Below are 24,510 nucleotides of genomic sequence, written 5' to 3'. Positions count from 1 at the left end.
GGTTTATTGTTTCTAATAATCTTTTTGTGGAGTCCTTCGGGTTTTCGATGTATAGGATCATATCATCAGCAAAAAGTGATAGCTTTACTTCTTCTTTTCCGATATGGATGCCTTTTATTTCTTTGTCTTGTCTGATTGCTCTGGCCAGAACTTCTAGCACCACGTTGAATAAGAGTGGAGAGAGTGGACAACCCTGTCTTGTTCCTGATTTAAGGTAGAAAGTCCTCAGTTTTATGCCGTTTAATAGGATGTTGGCTGATGGTTTATCATATATGGCCTTTATCATGTTGAGATATTTTCCTTCTATACCCATTTTGTTGAGAGTCTTAAACATAAAATTGTGTTGTATTTTATCAAAAGCCTTTTCTGCATCTATTGATAAGATCATGTGGTTTTTGTTCTTTGTTTTGTTGATATGGTGTATTACGTTAACCGTTTTGCGTATGTTGAACCATCCTTGAGATTCTGGGATGAATCCCACTTGATCATGATGTATTATTTTTTTAATATGTTGTTGTATTCGGTTTGCCAGTATTTTGTTTTGTATTTTAGCATCTGTATTCATTAGAGATATTGGTCTGTAGTTTTCTTTCTTTGTGCCATCCTTGCCAGGTTTTGGTATGAGGGTTATGTTGGCCTCATAAAATGTGTTTGGAAGTATTGCTTCTTCTTCAATTATTTGGAAGACTTTGAGTAGAATAGGAACCAAGTCTTCTTTGAATGTTTGATAGAATTCACTAGTATAACCGTCTGGGCCTGGACTTTTATTTTTGGGGAGGTTTTTAATAGTTTTTTCTATTTCCTCCCTGCTGATTGGTCTGTTTAGGCTTTCTGCTTCTTCATGACTCAGTCTAGGAAGGTTGTATTGTTCTAGGAAGTTATCCATTTCTTCTAGATTGTTGTATTTGGTGGCATATAATTTTTCATAGTATTCTACAATAATTCTATGTATATCTATGATGTCTGTGGTGATCTCTCCTCTTTCATTTTGGTTTTTATTTATTTGAGTCCTGTGTCTTTTTTCCTTGGTGAGTCTTGCCAAGGGTTTGTCAATTTTGTTGATCTTTTCAAAGAACCAGCTCCTTGTTTTATTGATTTTTTCTATAGTTTTTCTGTTCTCTATTTCATTTATTTCTGCTCTGATTTTTATTATCTCCTTTCTTCGGCTGGTTTTGGGTTGTCTTTGTTCTTCTTTTTCTAGTTCCTTAAGGTGTGAAGTTAAGTGGTTTACTTCGGCTCTCTCTTGTTTGTTCATATAGGCCTGAAGTGATATGAACCTTTCCTCTTATTACTGCTTTTGCTGCATCCCAGAGATTCTGATATGTCGTATTTTCATTTTCATTTGTCTGTATATATCTTTTGATTTCTGCGCTTATTTCTTCTTTGACCCATTCATTTTTTAGAAGTATGTTGTTTAGTTTCCACATTTTTGTGGGTTTTTCCCCCTCTTTTTTGCAGTTGAATTCTAGTTTCAAGGCTTTATGATCAGAAAATATGCTTGGTACAATTTCAAATTTTCTAAATTTGCTGATATTGTCTTTGTGGCCCAACATATGGTCAATTCTTGAGAATGTTCCATGTACACTAGAGAAAAATGTATACTCTGTCGCTTTGGGATGAAGTGTCCTGTAGATGTCTATCATATCCAGGTGTTCTAGTATTTCGTTTAAGGCCACTATATCTTTATTGATTCTCTGTTTGGATGACCGATCTAGAGCCGTCAGCGGTGTATTGAGGTCTCCAAGTATGATTGTATTTTTGTTAGTTTTTGTTTTAAGGTCAATAAGTAGCTGTCTTATATATTTTGGTGCTCCTTGGTTTGGTGCATATATATTAAGGATTGTTATGTCTTCTTGATTCAACTTCCCCTTAATCATTATGAAATGACCATTTTTGTCTCTGAGTACTTTTTCTGTCTTGTAGTCAGCATTATTAGATATGAGTATTGCTACACCTGCTTTTTTTTGGGTGTTGTTTGCTTGGAGTATTGTTTTCCAGCCTTTCACTTTGAATTTGTTTTTCTCCTTGTTGCTTAGATGTGTTTCTTGTAGGCAGCATATAGTTGGATTTTCTTTTTTAATCCATTCTGCTACTCTGTGTCTTTTTATTGGTAAGTTTAATCCATTTACATTTAGTGTAATTATTGACACTTGTGGGTTCCCTACTGCCATTTTATAAATTGCTTTCTGTTAGTTTTGTATCTAGTTTGATTCTTCTCTTTTGTTTTTCTATCATTTGTTTTTGTTTGTTTGTGTTCCATACTTCTTTCCTCTGTTGCTACCTTTTTTAAGTCCCGTGTTTTTGTGGTGGTTTTTTTAAGGGTGGTTACCATTAAATAATGAAAAGGGTACCTACCATATTCATTGTAGTACCCTATCTTATAAGTATTTCTGCACTTCATCATCCTTTGCTACTGTTAATCTCCATCCTCTCCCCCCTTTTTTTCCTTTGTTGTCACAGTTTAAGTTTGGTTTTATTGTGTTCTTGGTGGAGCTGTTACTTGTGGTGTTGTTTTCTTTTGTTCTTTGAATCTGGTTGGAAAACCCCCCTTAGTATTTCCTGGAGTGGGGGCTTTCTGTTGATAAATTCTCTCATCTTTTCTGTATTTGTGAATATTTTTATTTCTCCTTCATACTTGAAGGATAGCTTTGATGGGTATAGTATTCTTGGCTGAAAGTTCCTCTCTTTCAGGGCTTTAAATATTGGGGTCCACTCTCTTCTAGCTTGTAGAGTTTCTGCTGAGAAATCTGATGATAATCTAATAGGCCTTCCTTTATATGTTGTACTCTTCTTTTCCCTGGCTGCCTTGAGAATTTTTTCTTTGTCATTGGTTTGTGTCATCTTTATTATGATGTGCCTTGGAGTGGGTTTGTTGGGGTTAAGAAAACTTGGCGTTCTGTTTGCTTCTTGAATTTGAGGCTTTAGTTCCTTCCACAGGCTTGGGAAGTTCTCGTCTATTATTTGTTTGAGTATATTCTCCATTCCATTTTCTTTCTCTTCTCCCTCTGATATACCTATTATTCTTATGTTATTCTTTCTGATGGAGTCAGACAATTCCTGTAGGGCTTTCTCATTTTTTATTATTTTTGAGTCTCTTTCTTCTTCTCTCTGTTGTGCCTCAAGTTGTTTGTCTTCTATTTCACTAATCCTATCTTCAATCTGGGCTGTTCTGTTAGCTAAGCTTGTTACCTCGTTTTTCAGCTCGTGAATTGAGTTTTTCATTTCTGTTTGATTTGTTTTTATAGTTTCAATTTCCTTGGTAATATATTCTTTGTCTTCATTGAGTTGTTTTCTGATCTCCCTATATTGCCTGTGTTTTCTTGTATATCTCTGAGTATTTTAAGATTTCTATTTTAAATTCTCTGTCATTTAGCTCCAAGGCTTCCAATATGTTAAGTCTTTTCTCCATAGATTTTTCCACATCTATTTGTGTTACCTCTCTTTCTTTTGTATCCATAATATTCGATTTCCTCTTTCTTATCGGCATCTGAGGGTGGTCTTATTGATAGCACTAATTAGAATTAATAAAGAGTAAAAAGAAAAAAAAAAAAAAGGGTAAAACACCCCACAAAAAAAACAGTAATAATTTATTATTTCCCCCTTTTTTTCTCTCTTCTCTTTCCCTCCTCTCCCCTCCTCAGGGAAATATCGTGCCTATAATGGAGGGCCTGATTTGGGGTGAAGAGTTCAAGAGGCAAAAAAAAGGGAGTAGGGACCTACTAAATGCAAAAAAAAAAAAAAAAAAAAAAAGTAAGAAAATTTTAGACAAGCATAAGATGATTTGCTTGTAAGTGATGGTCAACTAAGAGATATAATGAGAGGGATAAGAGGGAATCAGAAAAAAAGGACCAAAAAAGAATAATAAAGAAGAAAAAATAAAAATAATAAGTAAAAATCTGTTGTATTAAGTGGAGCGAAGACTAAATACAATGGAGACCTTGGGTTGGGAGGACCCAAAATGCCACAAAAATAAACAAACAAGAGAAAAAAAATAAAAACAAAAGCAAAAAAGAGAAATAAAGCCAAAAAAAAGCCTTGAGTCCCAAATTAACTAATTTGTTCGTGATTGAGGATTATATGGGAGGAAAGTAAAATGAGAAAAGAAAAAACGAATAGAAAGGAAAAAATAAGAAAAAGAGAAAAACGAAGGAAGAAATAAAATAGGAGGAGAAAAAAACAAAATAAAGCAAGACAAAAAAAAACAAAAAAAAAACAAAAGAGGAGAGAGTGAGAGTTAAGTGTTTTGGAGTATAACCTTAAAGGAGGGTGAGGATGAAGAAGAAAAATAAAATGCAACACTCATGGGTAGTGTAGTTCAAGAAAGGGGAAGCATAAGATGGGCAGAGAATAGAAGGACCAAGGTGGAGGAAATAAAGGCAAAAAGATAGAAGAAACAAACAACAACAACAACAACAACAAAAAAATTAGTGGATCAAGTTGTAAAGTCTGTGGGTTTTTCTTGATTTTGAGAGGTTAACTTCTTCCTTTTTCTTTTCTCTCCCTCTTCCTAGTCGGTGACTCTGTACCCCAGGCTCTGCCCCTGTGTCACTCTTAGGTAGGGATTTGCAGTTGATGGGATTCTATGGCAATGTCATATAATTGGCTTTAGTCTTGCTGGAAGTAAAGGCTTGTTGGCGTTTGCAGGGTCCAACGATGAGAGAGTTTGCTTTCCTGGATTCTCTTTCCTAGTCCCCCCTTTCTGAATTAGCAGCCTGGTGATCCAGCTATAAGGCTGCAACTGCTTCTGCCTGGGGAGTAAGAGGCTCAAAGAGCTGGGAAATCCCCACTCTATCCCCACTCAGTGCAAGGCTTTGGGAAAGGCTCTGAGAGTCAGGGCCTCCAGTGTAATCAGGCGGGGGTGGGAGTCAATTGTTGTCAAGGTGACTGTTCAGCGCCTATCATTTAGTTGGACCTCTCAACCCAGGCTTTCCACACTTTGTAGCCTGTTTTTGCAGGGAAGAAGAGGCACTAGTCTCTGCTTACGACTAGTGTAGTATAGACCTTATTATCTGCCAAGTCCTTCTTGTTAGCGTTTATCCCTGAATATGGAGGCTCTATCAATCAGAAGTTGCCCCCGCCCCTTTAGCGAGAGGCACTAAAAAATATCACGCCTCTTGTCTTGGATCGCTGAACTGAGAGAGATCTTATCAATTAGAACCGAGGGTGCGCAGATTTCATGGGTTAAGCTAATTTCAGTGATTGGGTCGCAGCTGTGCTTCCGAAGGTATTTTAGGCTGCCTGCGCGCGCCCCTCCCCCAACGCTTGATTGTTAGCTTGAATGGCTGGGTGAGGTGCCCCGCCCACGGAGAGAATCTCCCAAGCCTCTCCCGCTCGCCCTGCCGCTGGCGGCTGGACCGCACCAGGTGCAGGATAATGGAGCCCCCTGGGTGTGCGGGCCAGCAGGGCGCCCTGGGCGCGTGGAATGCCCAAGGCACGCGCGCGAATGGGGCGCTCCGGGCACCGGTGGCCGGCGACCTCCACTCGCAGTGTGCGGGCCGCTGGGAACGTCAGCGGTGCTCAACCGGACCGGGCGCGCGCGCGGCTCATGGCGGCCGCTCGCGGTGGCAGTTCGCGGCGGCGGCGGCGGCTCGCGGCGGCTCGCGGTTCCCAAGTATATGGGCTGACTCACCGCAGGCGCACTCCCTCGCGGCTTGAATGAGCGTCGCTGCTGCAGTAGCTTCCTCCACACCCTCGTCTCTCAGATTCAAGTGATAACAGTCCTTTTGCTTTCAATTTGTGTGGAACTCTGGAATGCTCCGAGGATAAATTTTTCTGTTTCTAGCTGATAAATTTGTTGTGATTTAGGGGAGAGCTGTCGGACGCGCTTCTCACGGTGCCATTTCCGTGACGTCACTCAGAATTTATCAGCTTTTAATGGCCTGTGAATTTAATTTTTAAAAAGTTCTTTCCCAGTTTTAAAAATGTTTTTTTTCTGTTATGGTTTTAATTCTTTACATTTAAATCTTTGATTCTTCTAAAATCACTGTTGTGAAAGGAGTGATTATTGGGTTAGCTTTTTTTTTTTTTTTAACAATAGTTGGCTATTTATTTGTCTCAATACCATACATTAAGCCATTGTTTCCAACTGTTTTGAAATGGCATTCTTATGTGTTCATTTCATTATATATTGACATTGAAGTGAAAAAGTGTAGTATATTATATGTGGTTAGGAAGGCAGGTAATAGAACTAGATTATCTGGGTTGAAATTCTGGCTTGTTTGCTAAATATATATGCCCTTGGAGAAGTTATTTAATCTACCTATGCCTCAATTTTCTCATCTGTGAAATGAGATAACAATAGTATTTAACTCATGAGGTAGTATATGGTGATTAATTACTAAAGGCATAATGAGTTTAATGAGTGCTCAGTAAATATGAGCTATCATTTCTGAACTAGTCTGTTAGTTTTAAATACTATTATACATTAAAATGTTTTAATAGATAGGAAGAGTCTTCCTCATTAGTCCTCTTTTTAGACTTTCTCTAGCCATTCTCTTTGTTTTGTCAGACAAATATTGCCATTATTTCCTCAATTTATATAGAACTCATTGTTATTTTGTTGGGAAATTGTATTACATCATATGTTAAAGAGATAATTGACACTTTTATAGTACTGAATTATTCTATAGGAATAGTGTATGTCAGAAAGGCTTAAATTAAGCTCATGAATAAAATCTAGGTGTGATTCCATTTAGAATAGCTTGAATGCATAGTATTGTGTAGGTATTTTAGTTTAATGTAGCTTTTATAGAGATACTTGTAATTGGAATCTAGGCAGGAATAGTAGGTTAGACATAGTCTGATGCTTTGATAAAATATCAAGTTACAGTAGAATGGACGTGCTACTAAATCAGTTCTGTTCCTTTCCCAGAGTGATTGTCCCTTTTACCTTTTCTTGGGTGGGGTTTTCGTGCCACAGAGAGAAAGCATACAGTTTATTTCTTAGTCTTAGTGGTTAAATGTTCTTGAGAAGCAGTCAGATAGACCTCCTGGTCTTTTTTCCTGGCCTCTTTTTTGTTTGTTTTTTGTTTTTCATTTTTCTGAAGCTGGAAACGGCGAGGCAGTCGACAGACTACTGCATGCGCCCGACCGGGATCCACCCGGCATGCCCACCAGGGGGCGATGCTCTGCCCCTCTGGGGCGTCACTCTGTTGCGACTAGAGCCACTCTAGCGCCTGGGGCAGAGGCCAAGGAGCCATCCCCAGCACCCGGGCCATCCTTGCTCCAGTGGAGCCTCGGCTGCGGGAGGGGAAGAGAGAGACAGAGAGGAAGGAGAGGAGGAGGGGTGGAGATGCAAATGGGCGCCTCTCCTGTGTACCCTGGCCGGGAATCGAACCCGGGACTCCTGCACGCCAGGCCAACGCTCTACCGCTGAGCCAACCGGCCAGGGCCTTTTCCTTTCCTCTTTGGAAATGGTTTACCTTCTGGAATGTTAGCAGGAGGCTCCCTCATAAGAATTCCTCTTTAGTTCTCAGATGCGCTGTTGATGACCGTAACGTAGGTTCAGGAGGCACTAACTAGAGTATGGAAGTATGATGAAATGACTGACGAAAGCAAATAAACTCTCAGATTGACATTTCTGATACTGCTTCTCTCAGATTTTGGAAAGTTTTTGAAAAGTACATGAAATCAGTAATAATATGTCTTTGTATAAAATGAGCTGGTAAGCTCACTTAAAAAGCACCTTCCTGTGTTCTGAATAATTCTTGGTGGGGCCCAAGAACCAGCATTTGTAATAAGCATCCCAGGTGATTCTGTGAAGGGTGGCTGTGGACCACACTGAGAAACACCGCACTAACCTTTTTATAGCTGTCTTGGTTTTTCATGCAGTTCTTTTCAGAGCTTTCTTCCTTACTCCATCCTCTGCTACCCACTTTGTTTGTATTTCTGTGTATATCCCAGTAAAGTAATAATTTCTTTACCTTGGATCCAAACATGCTAGGAACATGCCTGAAACATAAATCAGGAGTATTTGTTTTAGTTTAAGAAGTAATTAAAGCCCAAGGATTTTCACAAAGGTACTAGTAGCAGTAAGTGGGGGTTAAATTTCAATTAGTTTTTCTGGTATGAAATGATAAGACTGAATCTTGAAGAGTCATCTGTTTTATCTGAACTGGGAAAGTAGTTCATGCTGTTGCTCCGTATCCTAGCCACATCAGATGTTAGATACCAGTGAACCATGTTGGAGAGCAGCCTCGATTCTGTGCGATTACCTCTGAGGGCAGGGTTTCTCCAAGGTGAGTCATTGATTTACCACTCTCAGAATTTTTGCTAGTACAGAAGTATGTACTAAGTTCATACTCTTATTTACTTGATATTGTTATTTATACTAGCTCACTTTTTTTTACTTCTATGTAATTTAAAGAAAAAAAATTAATATCCTGCTCTACATGGAAAACAAGTATTATTTAACATTGATAATGATAAAAAATAAATACCTTGAAAATAACTATGTTACTAAACATTAGAAATGGAAACAAAACCCCTAGTGAAATAGAAATGATAAGAAGCTTTGCAAATATGTATAGAATACCTATTCAAAAAAGTCCGTTAATTTGAAAGGCTGTTTGTGCCTAGACAGTTGTAGGGGGATATTCAGCTCACTGTCACTTAATTTAAGGTCAAGATAAGATTTTACAGCAACATTTTTTTTTAGCCAGTTGAACTTCTATGTGGTAGTAGGGCAATTGATAACATTAGGTATTAATAGAACTCTATGGATAATTTGAACAGTGTAGAAGAAATGCAAAAATCCTAGACTACTTTCTCCTCTGTTTCCTCTAGGCTGATGGTTTTACTTTCCTTCATGGAATTGGAAGACAATGTACGAAATTAAAATTATGTCATTTTCTCTGTGTCCTGGGGCCTTTCCTTGTGGAGATGAGCCCAGGGGTTCTCTAGCTGATACCGGAATTCTTGTGCAGCTTTGGGTTGTGGAAGGGTGTGATGCTATTCAGGAGTGCCAGATGTTGCAGCAGAGTACAGACTTCTACTTGTACCTCCACACAGCTGCCTGTGTGCGGTGCTGCTGATAGCCTGGCAGGGGAGCCGCTGAGTCTTTGGGGTGGCCTCAGCCAGAGGGCCTGCACAGCTTCTTCCACCTACTCGTAAACATCGTGTCATTTTCCTCCACATTCTCATGACTTAGGGGAGCGCTAGTTTCCTCAAGTGTTTCTTAGGCAATGAAATAACACCAGATGCTCCCCATCTTTTTCCCTAGAGTCCTGGTGTGGATATAGTAGCTCTTAAAAAGTGGTCCTCAAAGTGACTAATAGTTGCATTATAGCATTGGGAATCTTGTGACTATCAGCTCTTACTATTTGCTAATACCTGTTTTTTATATACTTGCTTGAGTCAGTGTGAAACTAATTGTTGGAGAATACTGTAATTAATAATTGAAAGACTGATTTGTTAGGATATGGCTCGAATAACTAATTGTCCTCATTTTGAAAGTCTAGCTTGTGAGACTTCTAAGGAGGTAAAGAATGGATTGATCATTAGATTGACTTGGCACAGAACCCCAGGCGAGCTGCAGCTTTCTCCTGCAGATGTTTTTTCCAGTGTGGGTCTGAAGCCGGGGCAGGCGCTGCTGTAGTGGCTTGGCTTTGGGAGTCAGAGAAGCAGCAGCAGCTGTTGCTGGGGCCTCTACTGGCATCTGAAGGAGGGCCTGCTGTGGAGTTTCTTTTGTCTTGCCTGCTTGTCTTAATTTCCCAAGTGGATGTGATGCTCTGAGCATCTTCTGGCTTGCCACCTGGAGGCTGTGTATAATTCTACAGAGGTTCCATTAGCGTCAAAAGAAAGTAATATATTCACTTGATCATTTGAGTTACTTGCCGTTACTCCTGCTCTTCATATCCCCTATCCTTAAATCTTCTCTCCAGATCCATCCCAAGGCACCTAAATCATTTAGTAAACTGACTTCCTGCCAAACGTACTTATTTTTGATTTAGTTAAGTTCAGCCAGTCAAAGTATTCACTGGGGTAGAAGGATGTGAAGAAAATGAAGGGAGACCTGATGTTTCAGAAGGTACATTTAAGGAAGGTATATTTAAGGATATTCATTTAAAGTGATATTATTTCACTGTACAAAGTTTCTTAGGGACTAAGCAGGTCTGCTTGATATTGAGTCCATATCTCAATTAGAGGGGAAAGGAAATGAAAGGCTTGTTTATGTGCTTTTTTGTAATGTAACATTTTTGATCTCTAACATGGTAAACATTAAAAATGTTGATTCCTCACAACCAGTCAGGGCATTTGCTATGGGCCTGTAAGGTAAGCTTTTGCAGACATAGTTGCTGTATATTACCTGTTTATTGCCAACCTTAGAGACCTTGCAGTAGATATGGTCTTTAATCTTATTGTGCTCATGAGCTTATAGCTATCCTTTATAGTTTTCTATCTAAGTGTTTATGGCATCATTACTTTGCATAATGTTCAGTGAAAATTCTCTTTTATTACTTCAGGAAAATCTGTGGAGAAATTTTCTATTAGTGAGAACATGATAATAATAGTTTAAAAAATTTATGTAAAACTTTTACAGTTAAGTGCAATTTTTAAAAGATGGGAAATGTGTCAATATATATGCAACATGTACCTTATTTTAAAAAAATATTTGATGAGTGTGCAAAATGCTTTAGACTTGCCTGTCCACCCGCACACACCTAGTCTTACTCTTTCTATGCGGTTGACATGGAAAGCTTGGAAAGGATGCTATTTGAGCAGACTTCATTGAACAGTTTTGTTTAAATAAAAGAGAGAGAGAGAGAGAACACACTAACAATTTTTTTATCTTCCTCCCATTAGGAAAAAACAAAAACAAAAAGCTCAGGAACTTGGCATTAATATATCTAAAAAAACCCCAAAAAACAAAACAGTTGTCCAAATTCCTTTATGAGTTTGTTCACCATGTATTTTAGATCTTTTTGGTAGTTTTTTGAAGAAAAGATAATAATTAAACGTCATGAAGTTTTTCACTGTAAAGCAGGATCCACCAGGCTCAGAGTGAGTTTCTCACTGTATGTTTTGTAGACATGGGAATTTTTTTCTTACATGAATTTACTGTTCTTTTTCCCATAAGACCTTGCTCTTATAGAAAGGAAGACAGGAGAAAGATCAACCTGTACCTAGTGAAAAGGATAATAATAGTTAACATTTACTGAATACTAATTGTGTGTCAGGTCCTACTCTTAAGTACTTTTACTTGTGCTGATTTAATTTTTATAATAGCCCTGTAAGGTACAAGTACTCTTTATAATCCCATTTTATAGATGAGGAAACTGAGGCACAGAGAATTTAAGCAATTTATCCAAGGTCACATAGGTCATAGATGGCACAACTTAGATTCCAACCCCAGCAGTTTGGACAGTCACTGTGCTGACTTGTCCCATAGACAATTATGTAATTATTTAAATTTTGTTTCAGTCATTATAAAGGTGATATTCTTTCATTGGGTAGGAATTTGGTCTCTATTATTCCCAAGATCTCCAGTGAAGTGATTAAGAGTGTTTGATCCATTCCCGATCCTTCCATTTGTCCAGTGTACCTTCAGAATCTCTGTGATAATACTGAAGGCTTGGAGGAGAAAAGAATAGCATGTGAAACAGTGTTACATGGATTTTAGTTGCTTAGGTAATTGCTTTACAACCCACTGGAGGTTTAAAGCTTGGCGAGAGACACGCATTTCCTAGTGTGGAATTCTCTGTTTAGGGATCTAAAGTTTCCTGTAATGAACTACATTAATTTGCTTCTACCCTGAACATTCTCTTTTTGCCTAGCATGTTTCGCCAAGGGATGCATGACTTAAAAGTCTGGCCTAATGTAGAAGCAGATGGATCAGAACCCACAAAAACTCCCGGCAGAACAAGCAGTACTCTCTCAGAAGATCAGATGAGCCGCCTTGCCAAGGTAAAAAGGAACTTTTGGAACAGGTGGAAAGCTCTGAGTAATGTCTGTTGTGGTATAAATTAACATGATTAATTCTTCCAGTTTTTTGTTTTGTTTGGTTTTAGAGAGAGAGGAAAAAAGACTTATACCTTCATTGGTTGATTTTTGTATGTGCCCTGAATGAGGATTGAACCCCACTCTGAGATTTTCAGCCAGAGCCCAGACTATTTTTATTTTTATATTTAAATTTTTAATGGTTTTATTGAAATAGAATTCATATATAAAATTCACTGTTGTAAAGTGTAAGGTGAATGTTTTACTAAATTTGTAACTGTGTATCCATTAGCAGTCCTTCTCCACTCCCTCCAGCCCCTGGCAACTGCTACTCTGCTCTCTGTCTTCATGAATTTTCCTATTCTGGATATTTCATGTAAATGGAATCATATCATGTGGCCTTTTGTATCTGGGATTCCATCAGATTGGACAATGGAGAACTTTTGGAGATATTTTCAAGATGACCACCAGCCTCTTTTGGTGACATAGTCTTCAAGACACATTAGTGAGTCTTACGTTGTTTGAAAGGGAAGGTTCCATATACTGTTAGTCTATTATTCTCTTTCCACTTCTACTCCTGTTTTTGTAAGCAGATTTAGTGATTCCCTTTTTATTTCAAAACTGTTTTAAGTCTTTTCACTGAGAAATACAAAAGCTAAGCTCAAATCTGTGCTTAAATCAGAATGATGTAACTTATTTTGTCAATACCTGTTCACAAAACACTATGCTAAGTACTGTTTTAAGATCTTTTTACAATTATTTAATTAAGAGACTTTCATTTCATTCTTACATGTAATTTTCTGCCGCCATCTTTTTAGTGTAGGTGACTCTTTAATGTCTGTAGGTGGTTTTGATACCAAGCCTTTTCGGCTTGTTGCCTCCACATATATGGAAGAAATATTAATTATAAAGCATCACTACTTACATCGGCTAAGCTTTGTACTTCACCATAAAATTTTTGTTATCAAGTCCATTCTGTGAATTTTTTGTAGTTCTTTTATGGAAAAATGATTCATGGCTTTCTAATATGCTTTTTAAGTAAATTACTATTATCAATGTCCTCTATAATTAAATAAGTAGTTTAATTTTCAATTCAGCTACTCAATCAGATATTTTTTTTATATTCTTACATGGGATATATGAAATTTCTTGAGCATTTCATATGTCTTTTTAAGAGTTTGTCTTGGTGATGAACTTTCATTTAAGCTACTCTGACTTTTTTAAACTTTGAATAGTTCATAGAAATTTTGTAGCTTGTGTTGAAGAAGCAAATGCTCTTCAATTGCTTTATTGAGAAAACCAACAGCATTGTGATTCATATTATGGTCTAAGTTCTAAAATTGAGGAGAAAGAGACAGAGTTAGGAAATATAAAGCTGTATAGTTGTCCACTTTGGTTCTCATTAAATGAATTATTTAGGCTTCTATTAACGTTATTTTTTTTAATTTTTTATTTTTGGTGAGAAAGAGAGAGGGATAGACAGACAGGAAGGTATATGCCTTCACCAGGGGTGGAGGACTCCAGCAGAGTGAGTGACCACTTGCTCAAACCAATGACCTTGAGCTCAAGACAGCGACCTTTGAGCTGAAGCCAGCAACCACGGGGTCATATCCATGATCCCATGCTCAAGCTTGCAACCCCTCACTCAAGCTGGTGAGCCTCACTCAAGCCAATGACCTCAAGGTTTCGACCCTGGGTTCTTAGCATCACAGGCTGATGCTCTATCCACTGCGCCACTGCCTGGTCAGTCCATGTTCTAATTCAAAAATAATTTTTAGCGACTATGACATTCTTCAAATAGCAGTATATACAGCACTGGAATTTGTTTGAACTGGACTTCTAGCTTTCTAGTGTAGCACAGTGTTGTAGTATACATTTCTCGTTTCTAACTTTTGAATTTTATGGTTGGGAAATAGGTATGACTTGCTAATGATCAGCTTTTAATGACTTAAAGAATACCCCTTAAAAATCATATGGGTTTATATTTATTTTTTCGGTTTTCTGTGCAGTGTTGCAATTCTAGAAGCAGTGACTAAATGTGCAAAGCTATGTGAGGTGTTGGAAAGAAGCCTTCTTAACATTTTTGTTCATTGGTAACAATCATCATCAACAGTCCAGATTTTTTTTATTGGAGAGTATGGCAAGTCGGGTCATCTTTTCAAGAGATAGTTATTAAAATTCATACGGTGTCTGTATTGCCCAGGGTAGTTAACAGTTTTTAAGTAGGGTGTTTATGCATTGGTTTCTAAAATTTTAAAATAGGAATAAAAATTAATGAGAATAAGCATCTTACAGTCTCTATGATGCTAATTGGAGATGAGCTTTTGTCAAAGTACTTTGTCCCTAATGGAATTATACTTTTTACTTGAGTGGAGACTTCAGCGCTTGCTATACTGTGACAGCTCATATTAGTGTTAACTCATGTTCCCTAGAAACTGTAGTAAACAGAAACCAATAAAACCAGTAATTACTTTCTCAAGGGGAAAAATGCATATGTTGGAAGCATTGTTGGAGGAATTGTTCCCTCTTTGAACGAAGCTCTGTATTTCTTGGCACTTTGGGTAAACATGTCCCCTTCTTCCCTGCTCAGCAGTTGGTCATATTCTTTGAGGTTCCTGAACCCGTTATATCCCTGCTACTCTTAAAGAAGATTGTGTTCTAAAAGTGATGTCTTAGTTTTGATGAAATTGGAAACTTGGGCACTTGCGAGTACTTTGCAGTGGTAAGAGCACTATAGTGTGAGTCAGATTTGCCGACTCAGGAAAATTGTTTCCGAGCCTGTAAAATCAGAATTTTAGAATGAATGACATTTGAGGTTCTGTGTTGCTATTCATATTCTATAATTCTAAAGGCATTAAAATAGTAAATAGTCGGGATTCTTTTTATACCTGATTTTGTTATTACTTTAGTAGCGAATAAACATGTGATCATCAGTTTGTATTTGTGAACTAGTCTTGTTCATGCCATTTCTTTTCTTCCATGCATAGGCCTAGAGCAGTTATAGTCAACCTGGTCCCTACCGCCCACTGTGGGCGTTCCAGCTTTCATGGTGGAGCAACCAAAGTATAAATAAAAAGATAGATTTAACTATAGTAAGTTGTTTTATAAAGATTTATTCTGCCAAACTTAGCGAAAATCCGACATAAAGTTCTTGGTAAGTAATTATTATTATATATTTTTTTGTTTGTTTGTTTTTTGTATTTTTCTGAAGTTGGAAATGGGGAGGCAGTGAGACAGACTCCCACATGCGCCTGACAGGGATCCACCCGGCATGCCCACCAGGGGGCGATGCTCTGCCCATCTGGGGTGTTGCTGTGTTGCATCCAGAGCCACTCTAGCGCCTGAGGCAGAGGCCACAGAGCCATCGTCAGCTCCCAGGCCAACTTTGTTCCAATGGAGCCTTGGCTGCAGGAGGGGAAGAGAGAGACAGAGAGGAAGGAGAGGGGGAGGGGTGGAGAAGCAGATGGGCGCTTCTCCTGTGTGCCCTGGCCGGGAATTGAACCCGGGACTCCCGCACGCCAGGCCGACACTCTACCACTGAGCCAACTGGCCAGAGCCATTATTATATGTTTTAACTTGCTGTAACTCTGCTTTATAAATTTTATAAAGTAAAGTTACTTCCCTACTTTATAAACCACCATTACTGTGAAACCAGTGGGCAGTTAGAAAATTTACTACTAACAGAGATACAAAAGTGGGCAGTAGGTTTAAAAAGGTTGACTACCCCTGGCCTAGAGCAAGGTGTTACTTAGGGCCTGCCTGATGTGAATAATGCAGCTATGCCCTTAGATTTTGTTTTTGTTGTTGGATTAGTGTCTGTTTCTTTACTTAAATTTTTTAGACTGGACTCCTGAGTTTGTTTTCCTGGCTTGTACCAGAGGAGTTATACTTTGTTCTTAACTTCTAAACTTAAGAGAAAGTATACTTTGATATTTGTTATGTTCTGAATGTAAGACTACTTGTTTTGTTTAAAACTGTGTCCAAATAGCTCTCTTTCTCTCTCCTTCCCTATCACTCCTTCTCTCCCTTCACCACCCTTTTTTCTGGGTCCACATTAAAAAGTTTGTTCAGTTAGATTATCATTCTCTCCCACAAAATATTTTGAAATTATTTTTGGTACAATGCACTTTTAAAGATAGGGAAAGAATGTATATGTTCATGTTTCTATTTTCATACAAAAGGAGCAGAAATTTAAGATGTAATACTTGGATTTTTCACACTCCCATTTTAAGACAAGAAGTGAGTACTCAAGTAGATGAGGTGGAAGTGGTTAGGACGCAACAGTCTGTTTCTTGTTGCACTGTGGTTTTCTAGCCAGCGATTCACCATGATGTTTCTAATTGGTGAGAAGACAGTTGGCTAAGAGGAAAAAGGTGTGCATAAATCTTAATAATAGGATAGCATAGTTGCCCTGCCTTGTACCCATGAGCCAAAATAAATAGCATAGTGACAGTGTTCAGTCTGCAATGTAAGAAACTTTATTCAATTAGAGAATTGCTAAATAGCTTCCTGGGGATAGTGGGCCGAGGGGGCTGGGAAATGAAGATGAACTACTTAACAGTCTGCGGAAAGATGTGCTAGGTAATCATTAAACAACCTCAGACTTGAGCTTGATTAAATATTCTTACTCTGACTTATAGTTCAGCTATGAAAGTGGAATTATAACTGCAATATGAAAAACTGAAGTTTCAAAGCCTTATTTCTAGGTTTAACATTTTAAAAAATCAAATCATTTCAGAAAGAATTTTAGTGGAATTAAGCTCCCTAATGATTTTGCATCATTTTGCAAACGTGTAGTTTTCTTTTGAGGAAAAATGTGTGAAAAAAAGGAGACAAAACTGAACAGTCTTTGGTTTAGTTATAGTTTCTATAACTGGATTTCTTAGACTTAGTAGAGAATAGGAAGAAATGAATGTACTAAAAGCATTCCCCCCCTTCCTCATTATCTTCTCTTTCCCATCTCTGCATCTCCCTAGTTAATTTTTAATACTAGAGTATCTTTCTGTTGGAGTTGATTTGTGAAAATAATCAAAGGCCAGACTTCTGGGACATTTATTACACTTTCAATGTCCATGTCCCAGCCTTTTAACAACTGTGGCCTTGAGCAGATTTGCCCATTGTTCCCATCTGCTCTGTTTTTCAGCGTGTCATATTTTAAGAGTTTTATGACTAGGATGCATATTCAGCTGGGGTTTGGATGTGACTACCAAGCTTTAGTGTTTGATTTATATTTGAGGCCGTGTCTTCAGACGTGAAAGGTTAGTGCAAATGCATGCTTCTCTGCTGTCTCCTTTTCATTTTAGCATCTCTGCTTGACGCGTCTGGGAATGTGCTTTAGTTTCTGTCAATTTGATTAAGAGGTGGCAAAGAGAAAGTAACGACTGGATGAAAAATGTTTTGTGGTGTGAGTGACACAGTTAAGTTGGGGAATGGTGAGCAGTGTGTAAGTGAGCATTGGTACAGGGAAGTGTGGTGAGATGTGATGTTTTAAACTGGCCTTCAGATTGCCCACATGTGGTCACTCTGGTCCAGGGTCGAGACCTCAGGTTTATTGCAATAGGAACTGGGTTTTTCTAGTTCATCCTGAAATACGAATTATCTTGAGAGTAGGTTCATATCAATCAATTCAAGGGGTTCTTTATAATCTAGAGCTGTACTGTTTAAGTCACAATTCACATGTGACAATTTGTTTTAAGTTAAAGTTAAATAAAATTTAGAGGTTTATATTACCGTGATTGTGTTGTAGTCACATTTCAGGTGCTCAGTAGCCACATGTGGCTAAGTGGCCGCATACTGGACAGTGCCGCTGTGGAATATTTCATTATTATTAAAAGTTCAGTTGGTTAGCAGTGGTCTGGTGTGCCAGTTTGCTAATTTGTAATGGATGACCAACCGTATTATTGCCTTTCTGCTAATCACATTACTTGTATCTTCTACCCAAGACACCATTTTTCAAGGTACCTTGGAATTTAAATTAGTCTTCTGAAGATGATTGATTTCTTAGTGAGCCATGAAGGAGCAAGAAAGTTTGTGAGATATTTCTCTCATTTTGAGGGAAATCTTAAAAGGATTTTCTCTCTGGATATTGTCTGTCTAGTTAGTTGCAGGATTACTTGAATGTGCTGGTTACACTGCATCCTTTGAATAAATGTTGACAAGTTTTGACCACAAAACAATCCTTTTAAATTGAGATTAGGGTATCAGGAATGTTTTTGGTCACCTAATTCAGTGAGGTGAGATTGAGACTCTTTATGTTAAATTATTTTATAGTACTAATTAACCTGCTGAAACATTACCCTTGAAAGGAAATGGTTTGCATTCAATGAATGGTACTTCTCTTGAGGTATTAATTAGAGTTGATCACTGAGAATTTTAAGCATGTGGACAAGTTTTTTTTTTTTTTATCTCCACCATCATTACCTGTGGAAATCACACTTTTAAATGTTGGAGACAAAGTATATACAGGAGGTCCTTGGGTTATAACAGCCTCAACATATAACGCTTTGGAGTTTATGACACTCACTCACATAAAAACTTTAAAAAGTTGAGACGTGAGTGATTCGGCTTACACCGTTAGTGTCATACTTACAGGATGTGTGGGTGAACTAGTTGGGTGCACACGATGGAAGAGTACTCAGTAATGTGGCATTTGAGTGAGGGAGTGGCATCTCCGGTACACTTGCCTGTGTCACTCTGGACTGCTGAAAGGTCAAGTGTTCCATTTGTATTAGGCTAGAGTGTGTTTCGACTTACACCAAAATTCAGTTTGCATCACTGTCATAGAAATGGAACTGTGTTGTAATTCGAGGATCTCTGTACCAGATTGATCCTGTCATTAGTTCTATTACGAGGAGTAATAAGTATAGTAATAATCATCTTGCACGTATAAAGTACTTTAATATTTATAAAATCCTTTAGCCTAGATTGAGAACTAAAATGGAGAAACGGTTAAAATCATGGCTTTGGAGATAATTTTTCACTCCGATTCCAGTTGTGTCTTTTGTTTAAATGTGATATTGGATTAGCTACTCAACCTTTAACAAGCCATGTAATCTTCTGTAAATCAGGAATAATAGTTATAGCTACCTTTTTGTTGTTGTGAAGACTATGAGTGAAATAAAATATTTTAAGGATTTAGTATATTGCCTGGTAGTACTGAGCACTAATAAATGTTAACTGTTGTTATTACTTTATCTTATTTGCTTTCATTGGCTTCTAACAAGTGTAATGATTGGATTTGTAACTTGGGAGGGGGATGCCCCCCTCTACACTTCTTGATTTCTGTGGTGGACTAATAAAATTGACACAAGACCAGGAGAAAAACAATTTAATATGTGGGTATGGTAGATAATCGATGATGCTATTTCAAATGATGAACCAGCTGGCTTTGTATACTTTTTAGACAAAGAAACAACTAATTTGTGAACAAACGACAGGACAAAGGCACTTTACGTTTGGGTGCTCATTAAAGAGGACTCTAAACAAAATTTGAACTTGGGTAGTAAATTAGCAAAGGAGTAACAAGGTTTGTTTCTGTAAGTTTTTTGGCCCTGGATTCCTTAACTCTAGGCTTATCTCTTAGCCCCTCTGGAGTGAGGAAGCCACTTCTCACAGGGGAGATTTGTTTCCTGATTCAAGGAGACAAGTTAGAGTCCTGTTCCCATTTTGCATTGGCTGCTTGTCAAATAACTTTAATTCAGAGTAACCAGAATGCCCCTTTGGGATATTTGGGGGCAGCCTACTCCGGGCCCTGACACAGAATTCATGAAATGTATATGGTTTTTAAACTTATGAAAAGATAGAAGCTTAGAGAAGTTAAGTATTTTAAGTTTTATACTTACAAAGTTTTTGAACCAGGACTTAAAATCAGGTCTTTAAATTCTTTATGTAAATGTCTTTTCAAAGGTAAGTGTTCATATCCAAATCTTGCACACCTGCAGGTCCTCAGATCTGGCATGAGAGATGGGGCCCAGTAACTCAGTGCACAGCAGCTAGGCTGTGGTGAGAGGACACCAGTACCTGTCTGTGCTGTGAGTGGACTGGAGCTGTAAACAATACTTAAGGCCTCAACTGGTGTTAATGCATAAAGTAGAAGCAATAAAAAAAGTCACTTTTAAGATCTTTTTCAGCCTTGAACCTCAAAGAAGCAAAGGAAATATGACTGCACCGCCAGTCAGGCAGCATTAGTTTTTAAATGATATATTATTTTTTTTTCTTATTACAAAGATAATACATATGTTCTACCATAGTAGAAGATTGTTAAAGTACAAACACTATAAAAATCACCTATGACCCTCTGCCTAGAAATAATTATCGTTAATATTTTGGTTGATATGCTTTTAGTGAATTAACATGTGTGTTATATATGAATGTACATATTTGTAGATATTTTTTAACTGGGATCATGTTGTATGTGTGGGTAATCCTACTTTTACACGTGATAGTGTGACAAAATTGTTTCAGGTCACTTAAGATACAGCAGATCCTCAAATGATGACATTTCCTTATAATGTTAATTAGGTTCCATAGGAACTTAACTCTTGTTTATTTCAATTAGCCTAAGGGAAATTGGTTTTGTTACAGATCATTTTGCTTTAAAGTCACAGAACCTATCAACAGCGTTAAATGAGGACTTACTGTACTAATATGTCTGTAAAGATTCAGAATGTTTGCAATTATGTGCTTTTGTAAAGCTGTTATCCACTTTAAATTTTTTGTTGGCTTGAAAATAAAAAGGCTTTTCTTTTGAGTTGTTTTTAGTTGGCTTGATTTGCTCAGATACAGTATTACCAAGTTATCAGGCATAGTTATAAGGTATTGTGGGTGCCTAAAATCAGAATCAAGCTTGTATATACATCTTTTTTTTTTTTTTTTTTCCTGAAGCTGGAAACGGGGAGAGACAGCCAGACAGACTCCCGCATGCGCCCGACCGGGATCCACCCAGTACGCCCACCAGGGGTGACGCTCTGCCCCTCCGGGGCATCGCTCTGTTGCGACCAGAGCCACTCCAGCGCCTGGGGCAGAGGCCAAGGAGCCATCCCCAGCGCCCGAGCCATCCCCAGCACCGGGCCATCTTTGCTCCAATGGAGCCTTGGCTGCGGGAGGGGAAGAGAGAGACAGAGAGGAAGGGGGGGGGTGGAGAAGCAAATGGGCGCTTCTCCTATGTGCCCTGGCGGGGAATCGAACCCGGGTCCCCCGCACGCCAGGCCGACGCTCTACTGCTGAGCCAACCGGCCAGGGCCGTATATACATCTTTGAATTTTGTATTCTATCAGTTATATTCTTCTGTGTTCATCTTGTTTCCACAGCTAGATACTAAACTTCCTAAGCAAGTATATTATCTCTTAAGCAAACAAAACTAACTCACCTTTCATAGCCTCTGTGTACTTGGGCCACATATCTGGTATTGTTTGATAAATACATGTTCATAAATGTCTTTTTTGTTTTTTAATTTTTAGATTTTATTTAGAAAATCAACTTTAACAGGGTGACATTGATCAATAACAGTAAATAAGTTTCAGGTGAACATTTGATTATGTTGTATACCCATCACCCAAAGTCAAATCATTTTCCGTCACCCATTGATGTCTTTTGTAAAGATACAGTACGTATATGCATATGGAAGAAATTGGCTAAGGAGATTTGTAAAGCAAAAATCATTTTTCTTTACTTTTATTTTGAGTCTATCTCTCCCCATTGACCTCTCTACAGATTCTGTGGCAGACTTGTAATGGTAAACTTTATTTTTCAGTCCTTCTCACTCTTTCCTTTTTCCCTTCAGGATTTTTAAGTGTAATGTCTACTAGATCATGATGACCTCAGGAAAGTTGATTCCAGTAAGCATTTCATGTATGTATAGAACTTCCTACTCTCCACCTTGAAGAGAACTTACTTATTTATTTAGTTAAATGTTTACTGAGGTCTACCATACTGATCTTTAATGCCTGGGCTCATCATGCTAACTGTTATGCTGGCAGACAAGCTATTTCCTCTTCCTGGAGGATTTCATCCTTTTTGTTTGGCTATTGGCTTATCATTCAAGTCTCTGGTATGAGTAGTACCTTTGTCCAGCTTCCTTTTTGGGTATCACTCTATCCTCCTTTCCCCATCATCAACTCCCACAAGCTCTTGAGCAGATTTCCAAATATACAAACATTTGTTTTCCATTCTGTCACCTTTCCACATTAAAAGGCCTTTCAACAACTACAAATATTCACTGAATGAATAAATGTGAGATTCTATCAGCCATTTGTAGTTCACACTCAAGAACCTTATAGCCCAATATGGCAGATGTAAATAAGGAACAATGAATTGTGAGTTGTGCTGACCATGGAAATCTGTCTGTTCCCAGGGGTCACTGTATGGTTTGACACTGTTTTTCCTGCTGTTCTTAGTCTGTGTATATATAGTATAGCAAGTTGGCCTATTTTTAAGTCCATTCCTGGTACTTGTATTGAATACCTACTAATCAGAGACATTTTCTTCAAACACATATTTCTGTCCTTCCATTAAATATGATAATACATGATTAGTATTCCAACTAATGTTGCTTTTGGTTCTTACAGATTTTTTAGTTAAGTAGCTTTTAAAACCCCTTGCTGTTTAATTTTTGAGGACGTTAGAACTGAATAATTATGCTGTTATTTCTGTGATGGTGGTCTTCTCCTCCAAGCTCTATGTGACTTCTTGTGAATCCCGTGGAAACATGCGTTCCTTATAAAGAGAGAATGACACTCACCGATTTCTCGACCTGCCTTCCTCCTAGGACGGGCACCCTGGTGAGGATGATTTCTTCACACGTAATTTGAAACAGATTTTGCTGGTTTTACCCTGCTGTTTAACAGAATGCACATTTTCTCTTTTGAAAGATCTAGGTCACTGACATTTCAGACCCAAACGAAATATAAATTGTTAAAAGTTCGATTTTGGTCTTCATTATGTTTAGACATCCCTGGCCTGGAGAGAGAGAACAAGAAGCTGCTCTGGACAGATGAAAACACCAAGTCTATCTGCAGTGTTATTGGCAGACATAGATTATGGCCAATTACAATAGCTGCTAACAATTTACACAGTACTTTATAGTTTCAGAACACAGTACTTTATAGTTTCAGAATACATACATTCTAGTAAAATATTTTCATCTAATATTGAATCTGAGTCTGTGGTTTGAAGAACTGAAAAGGGCATTTGGAGTGAAGTGTGTCAGCTGGAGAGCTGGAGGAGATTATTTTGGAGAGGAAGGCAGGGGCCAATCATTTAGGAATTATGCTTGCTGATTCTAGACTTTCCCTGCTGCCTACAGTCCAGCCAAGAGATGACGTTGCCAGCTCCAGGGTCTCTCTCTATTCTTTTGCAATTGAGCAACCAGTTGTACTGTATGCTTTGACTTTCCAATATGTATGTGCTGTGCTTTGTAGTCCCCAAAGATGGTCCTCAGTGCAGCATGCCTCTTGATTCTCACAGCATTCTGCGTTTGATCTTCACTAGCCCTGTGACTCCTTTTAACAGGCCAGTGCAGCTGAGGTGATGCTATGCCTGTTTTCAGCCTGACCTTAAGACAGCTTGATAGCTTCTGCTTCTGCACTTTGGGTACAGTGAGCCACCATGTAAGCATTCTCACTACCCTGCTGGGAAGTCCACTTGGAGAGGAGAGGGAGCAACACTTGAGAGTTCAGGCAGAAGGAGAGAGACTCCATCACCCTTAATTCCCAGCTGAGCCCACCCTTCCCCACAAAGGCATTAGAAATGATGACAGTTTCATGAGAGACTGTTACACCAATAGAAAAAAAAAATCCAGATGCCCTAAAAAAAAATGACCTCTTGACTTCTCCAACAATCATGAGAAATGATAAAATAAGTGTTGTTTTGAGGCACTAAGGCATAGGGAACTTTGTTTCATGGTAATAGGTAAATAGCACAGGTGGCTAGGGGACATTTTGAGTGGTAACTTTCCAGTACTGCAGAAAGTATAAATCTGATTCAAGCAGAGAAATCTCTAGAAGTTTTGCTCGTAGTCTTAGAGTCTGGCGCAGGAGACAGACTTGTGAACGGTGATAGCGTGAGTGCTGGTACCTTACTTTGCAGCTGATTTTGCATTCAGCTCTACTGTACTGACTTTTCCTTATGGGGTAGATTGATTTTTCTTTCTTTTTCATTGTAGTATTTTATACTGTGTGTTTACTGTAGTTTCTTAATTCCCACTGTTGAAGCACATTTACATTTTTATGTCTAAATTTTCAGTATTGCAAATGGTGCCCAAATGTGACTGTATCTAGGATCATTTAAATTTCTCCAAACTGGCGTTATCAGTTTATGACACTATTGTCTTGATCATATGTTCTTTGGTTGCTATTTGAAAGGTTGACAATGGTCATCTTTAGTACTCATGTAATGAAGCCAGGAATAGCTGTATAGGAAGAATATATATAAGAAGCAACCATGAATTCTGGAGTGAATGTAAATAACTTTTTTTTTTTTAAGTGAGAGGAGGGGAGACAGAGAGAGACTCCTACACATGTCCCCACCAGGATCCACTCATCAAGTCCCCTACCAGGTGATGCTCTGCCCATCTGG

The 24,510-nt window shown here is 38.3% G+C and overlaps 1 protein-coding gene across 4 annotated transcripts in view; it reads left to right on the top strand.

The window, feature by feature from the left end:
• The window catches only part of PIK3C3 (phosphatidylinositol 3-kinase catalytic subunit type 3), a 575,824-nt gene that overhangs the window by 10,287 nt on the left and 541,027 nt on the right, over nt 1–24,510 (top strand). For all 4 annotated transcript variants that reach the window (XM_066246827.1, XM_066246828.1, XM_066246826.1 and 1 more), the window contains exon 4: nt 11,775–11,904. In XM_066246827.1, coding sequence (XP_066102924.1) covers nt 11,775–11,904 — 130 coding nt within the window. The remainder of the gene's footprint in view (nt 1–11,774; nt 11,905–24,510) is intronic.

The sequence above is a fragment of the Saccopteryx bilineata genome, chromosome 11 (assembly GCF_036850765.1).
Source record: "Saccopteryx bilineata isolate mSacBil1 chromosome 11, mSacBil1_pri_phased_curated, whole genome shotgun sequence".
NCBI lineage: Eukaryota > Metazoa > Chordata > Mammalia > Chiroptera > Emballonuridae > Saccopteryx > Saccopteryx bilineata.
Note: the sequence above shows the minus strand (reverse complement) of the source record. Positions and strands in the feature narration are given on the sequence as shown.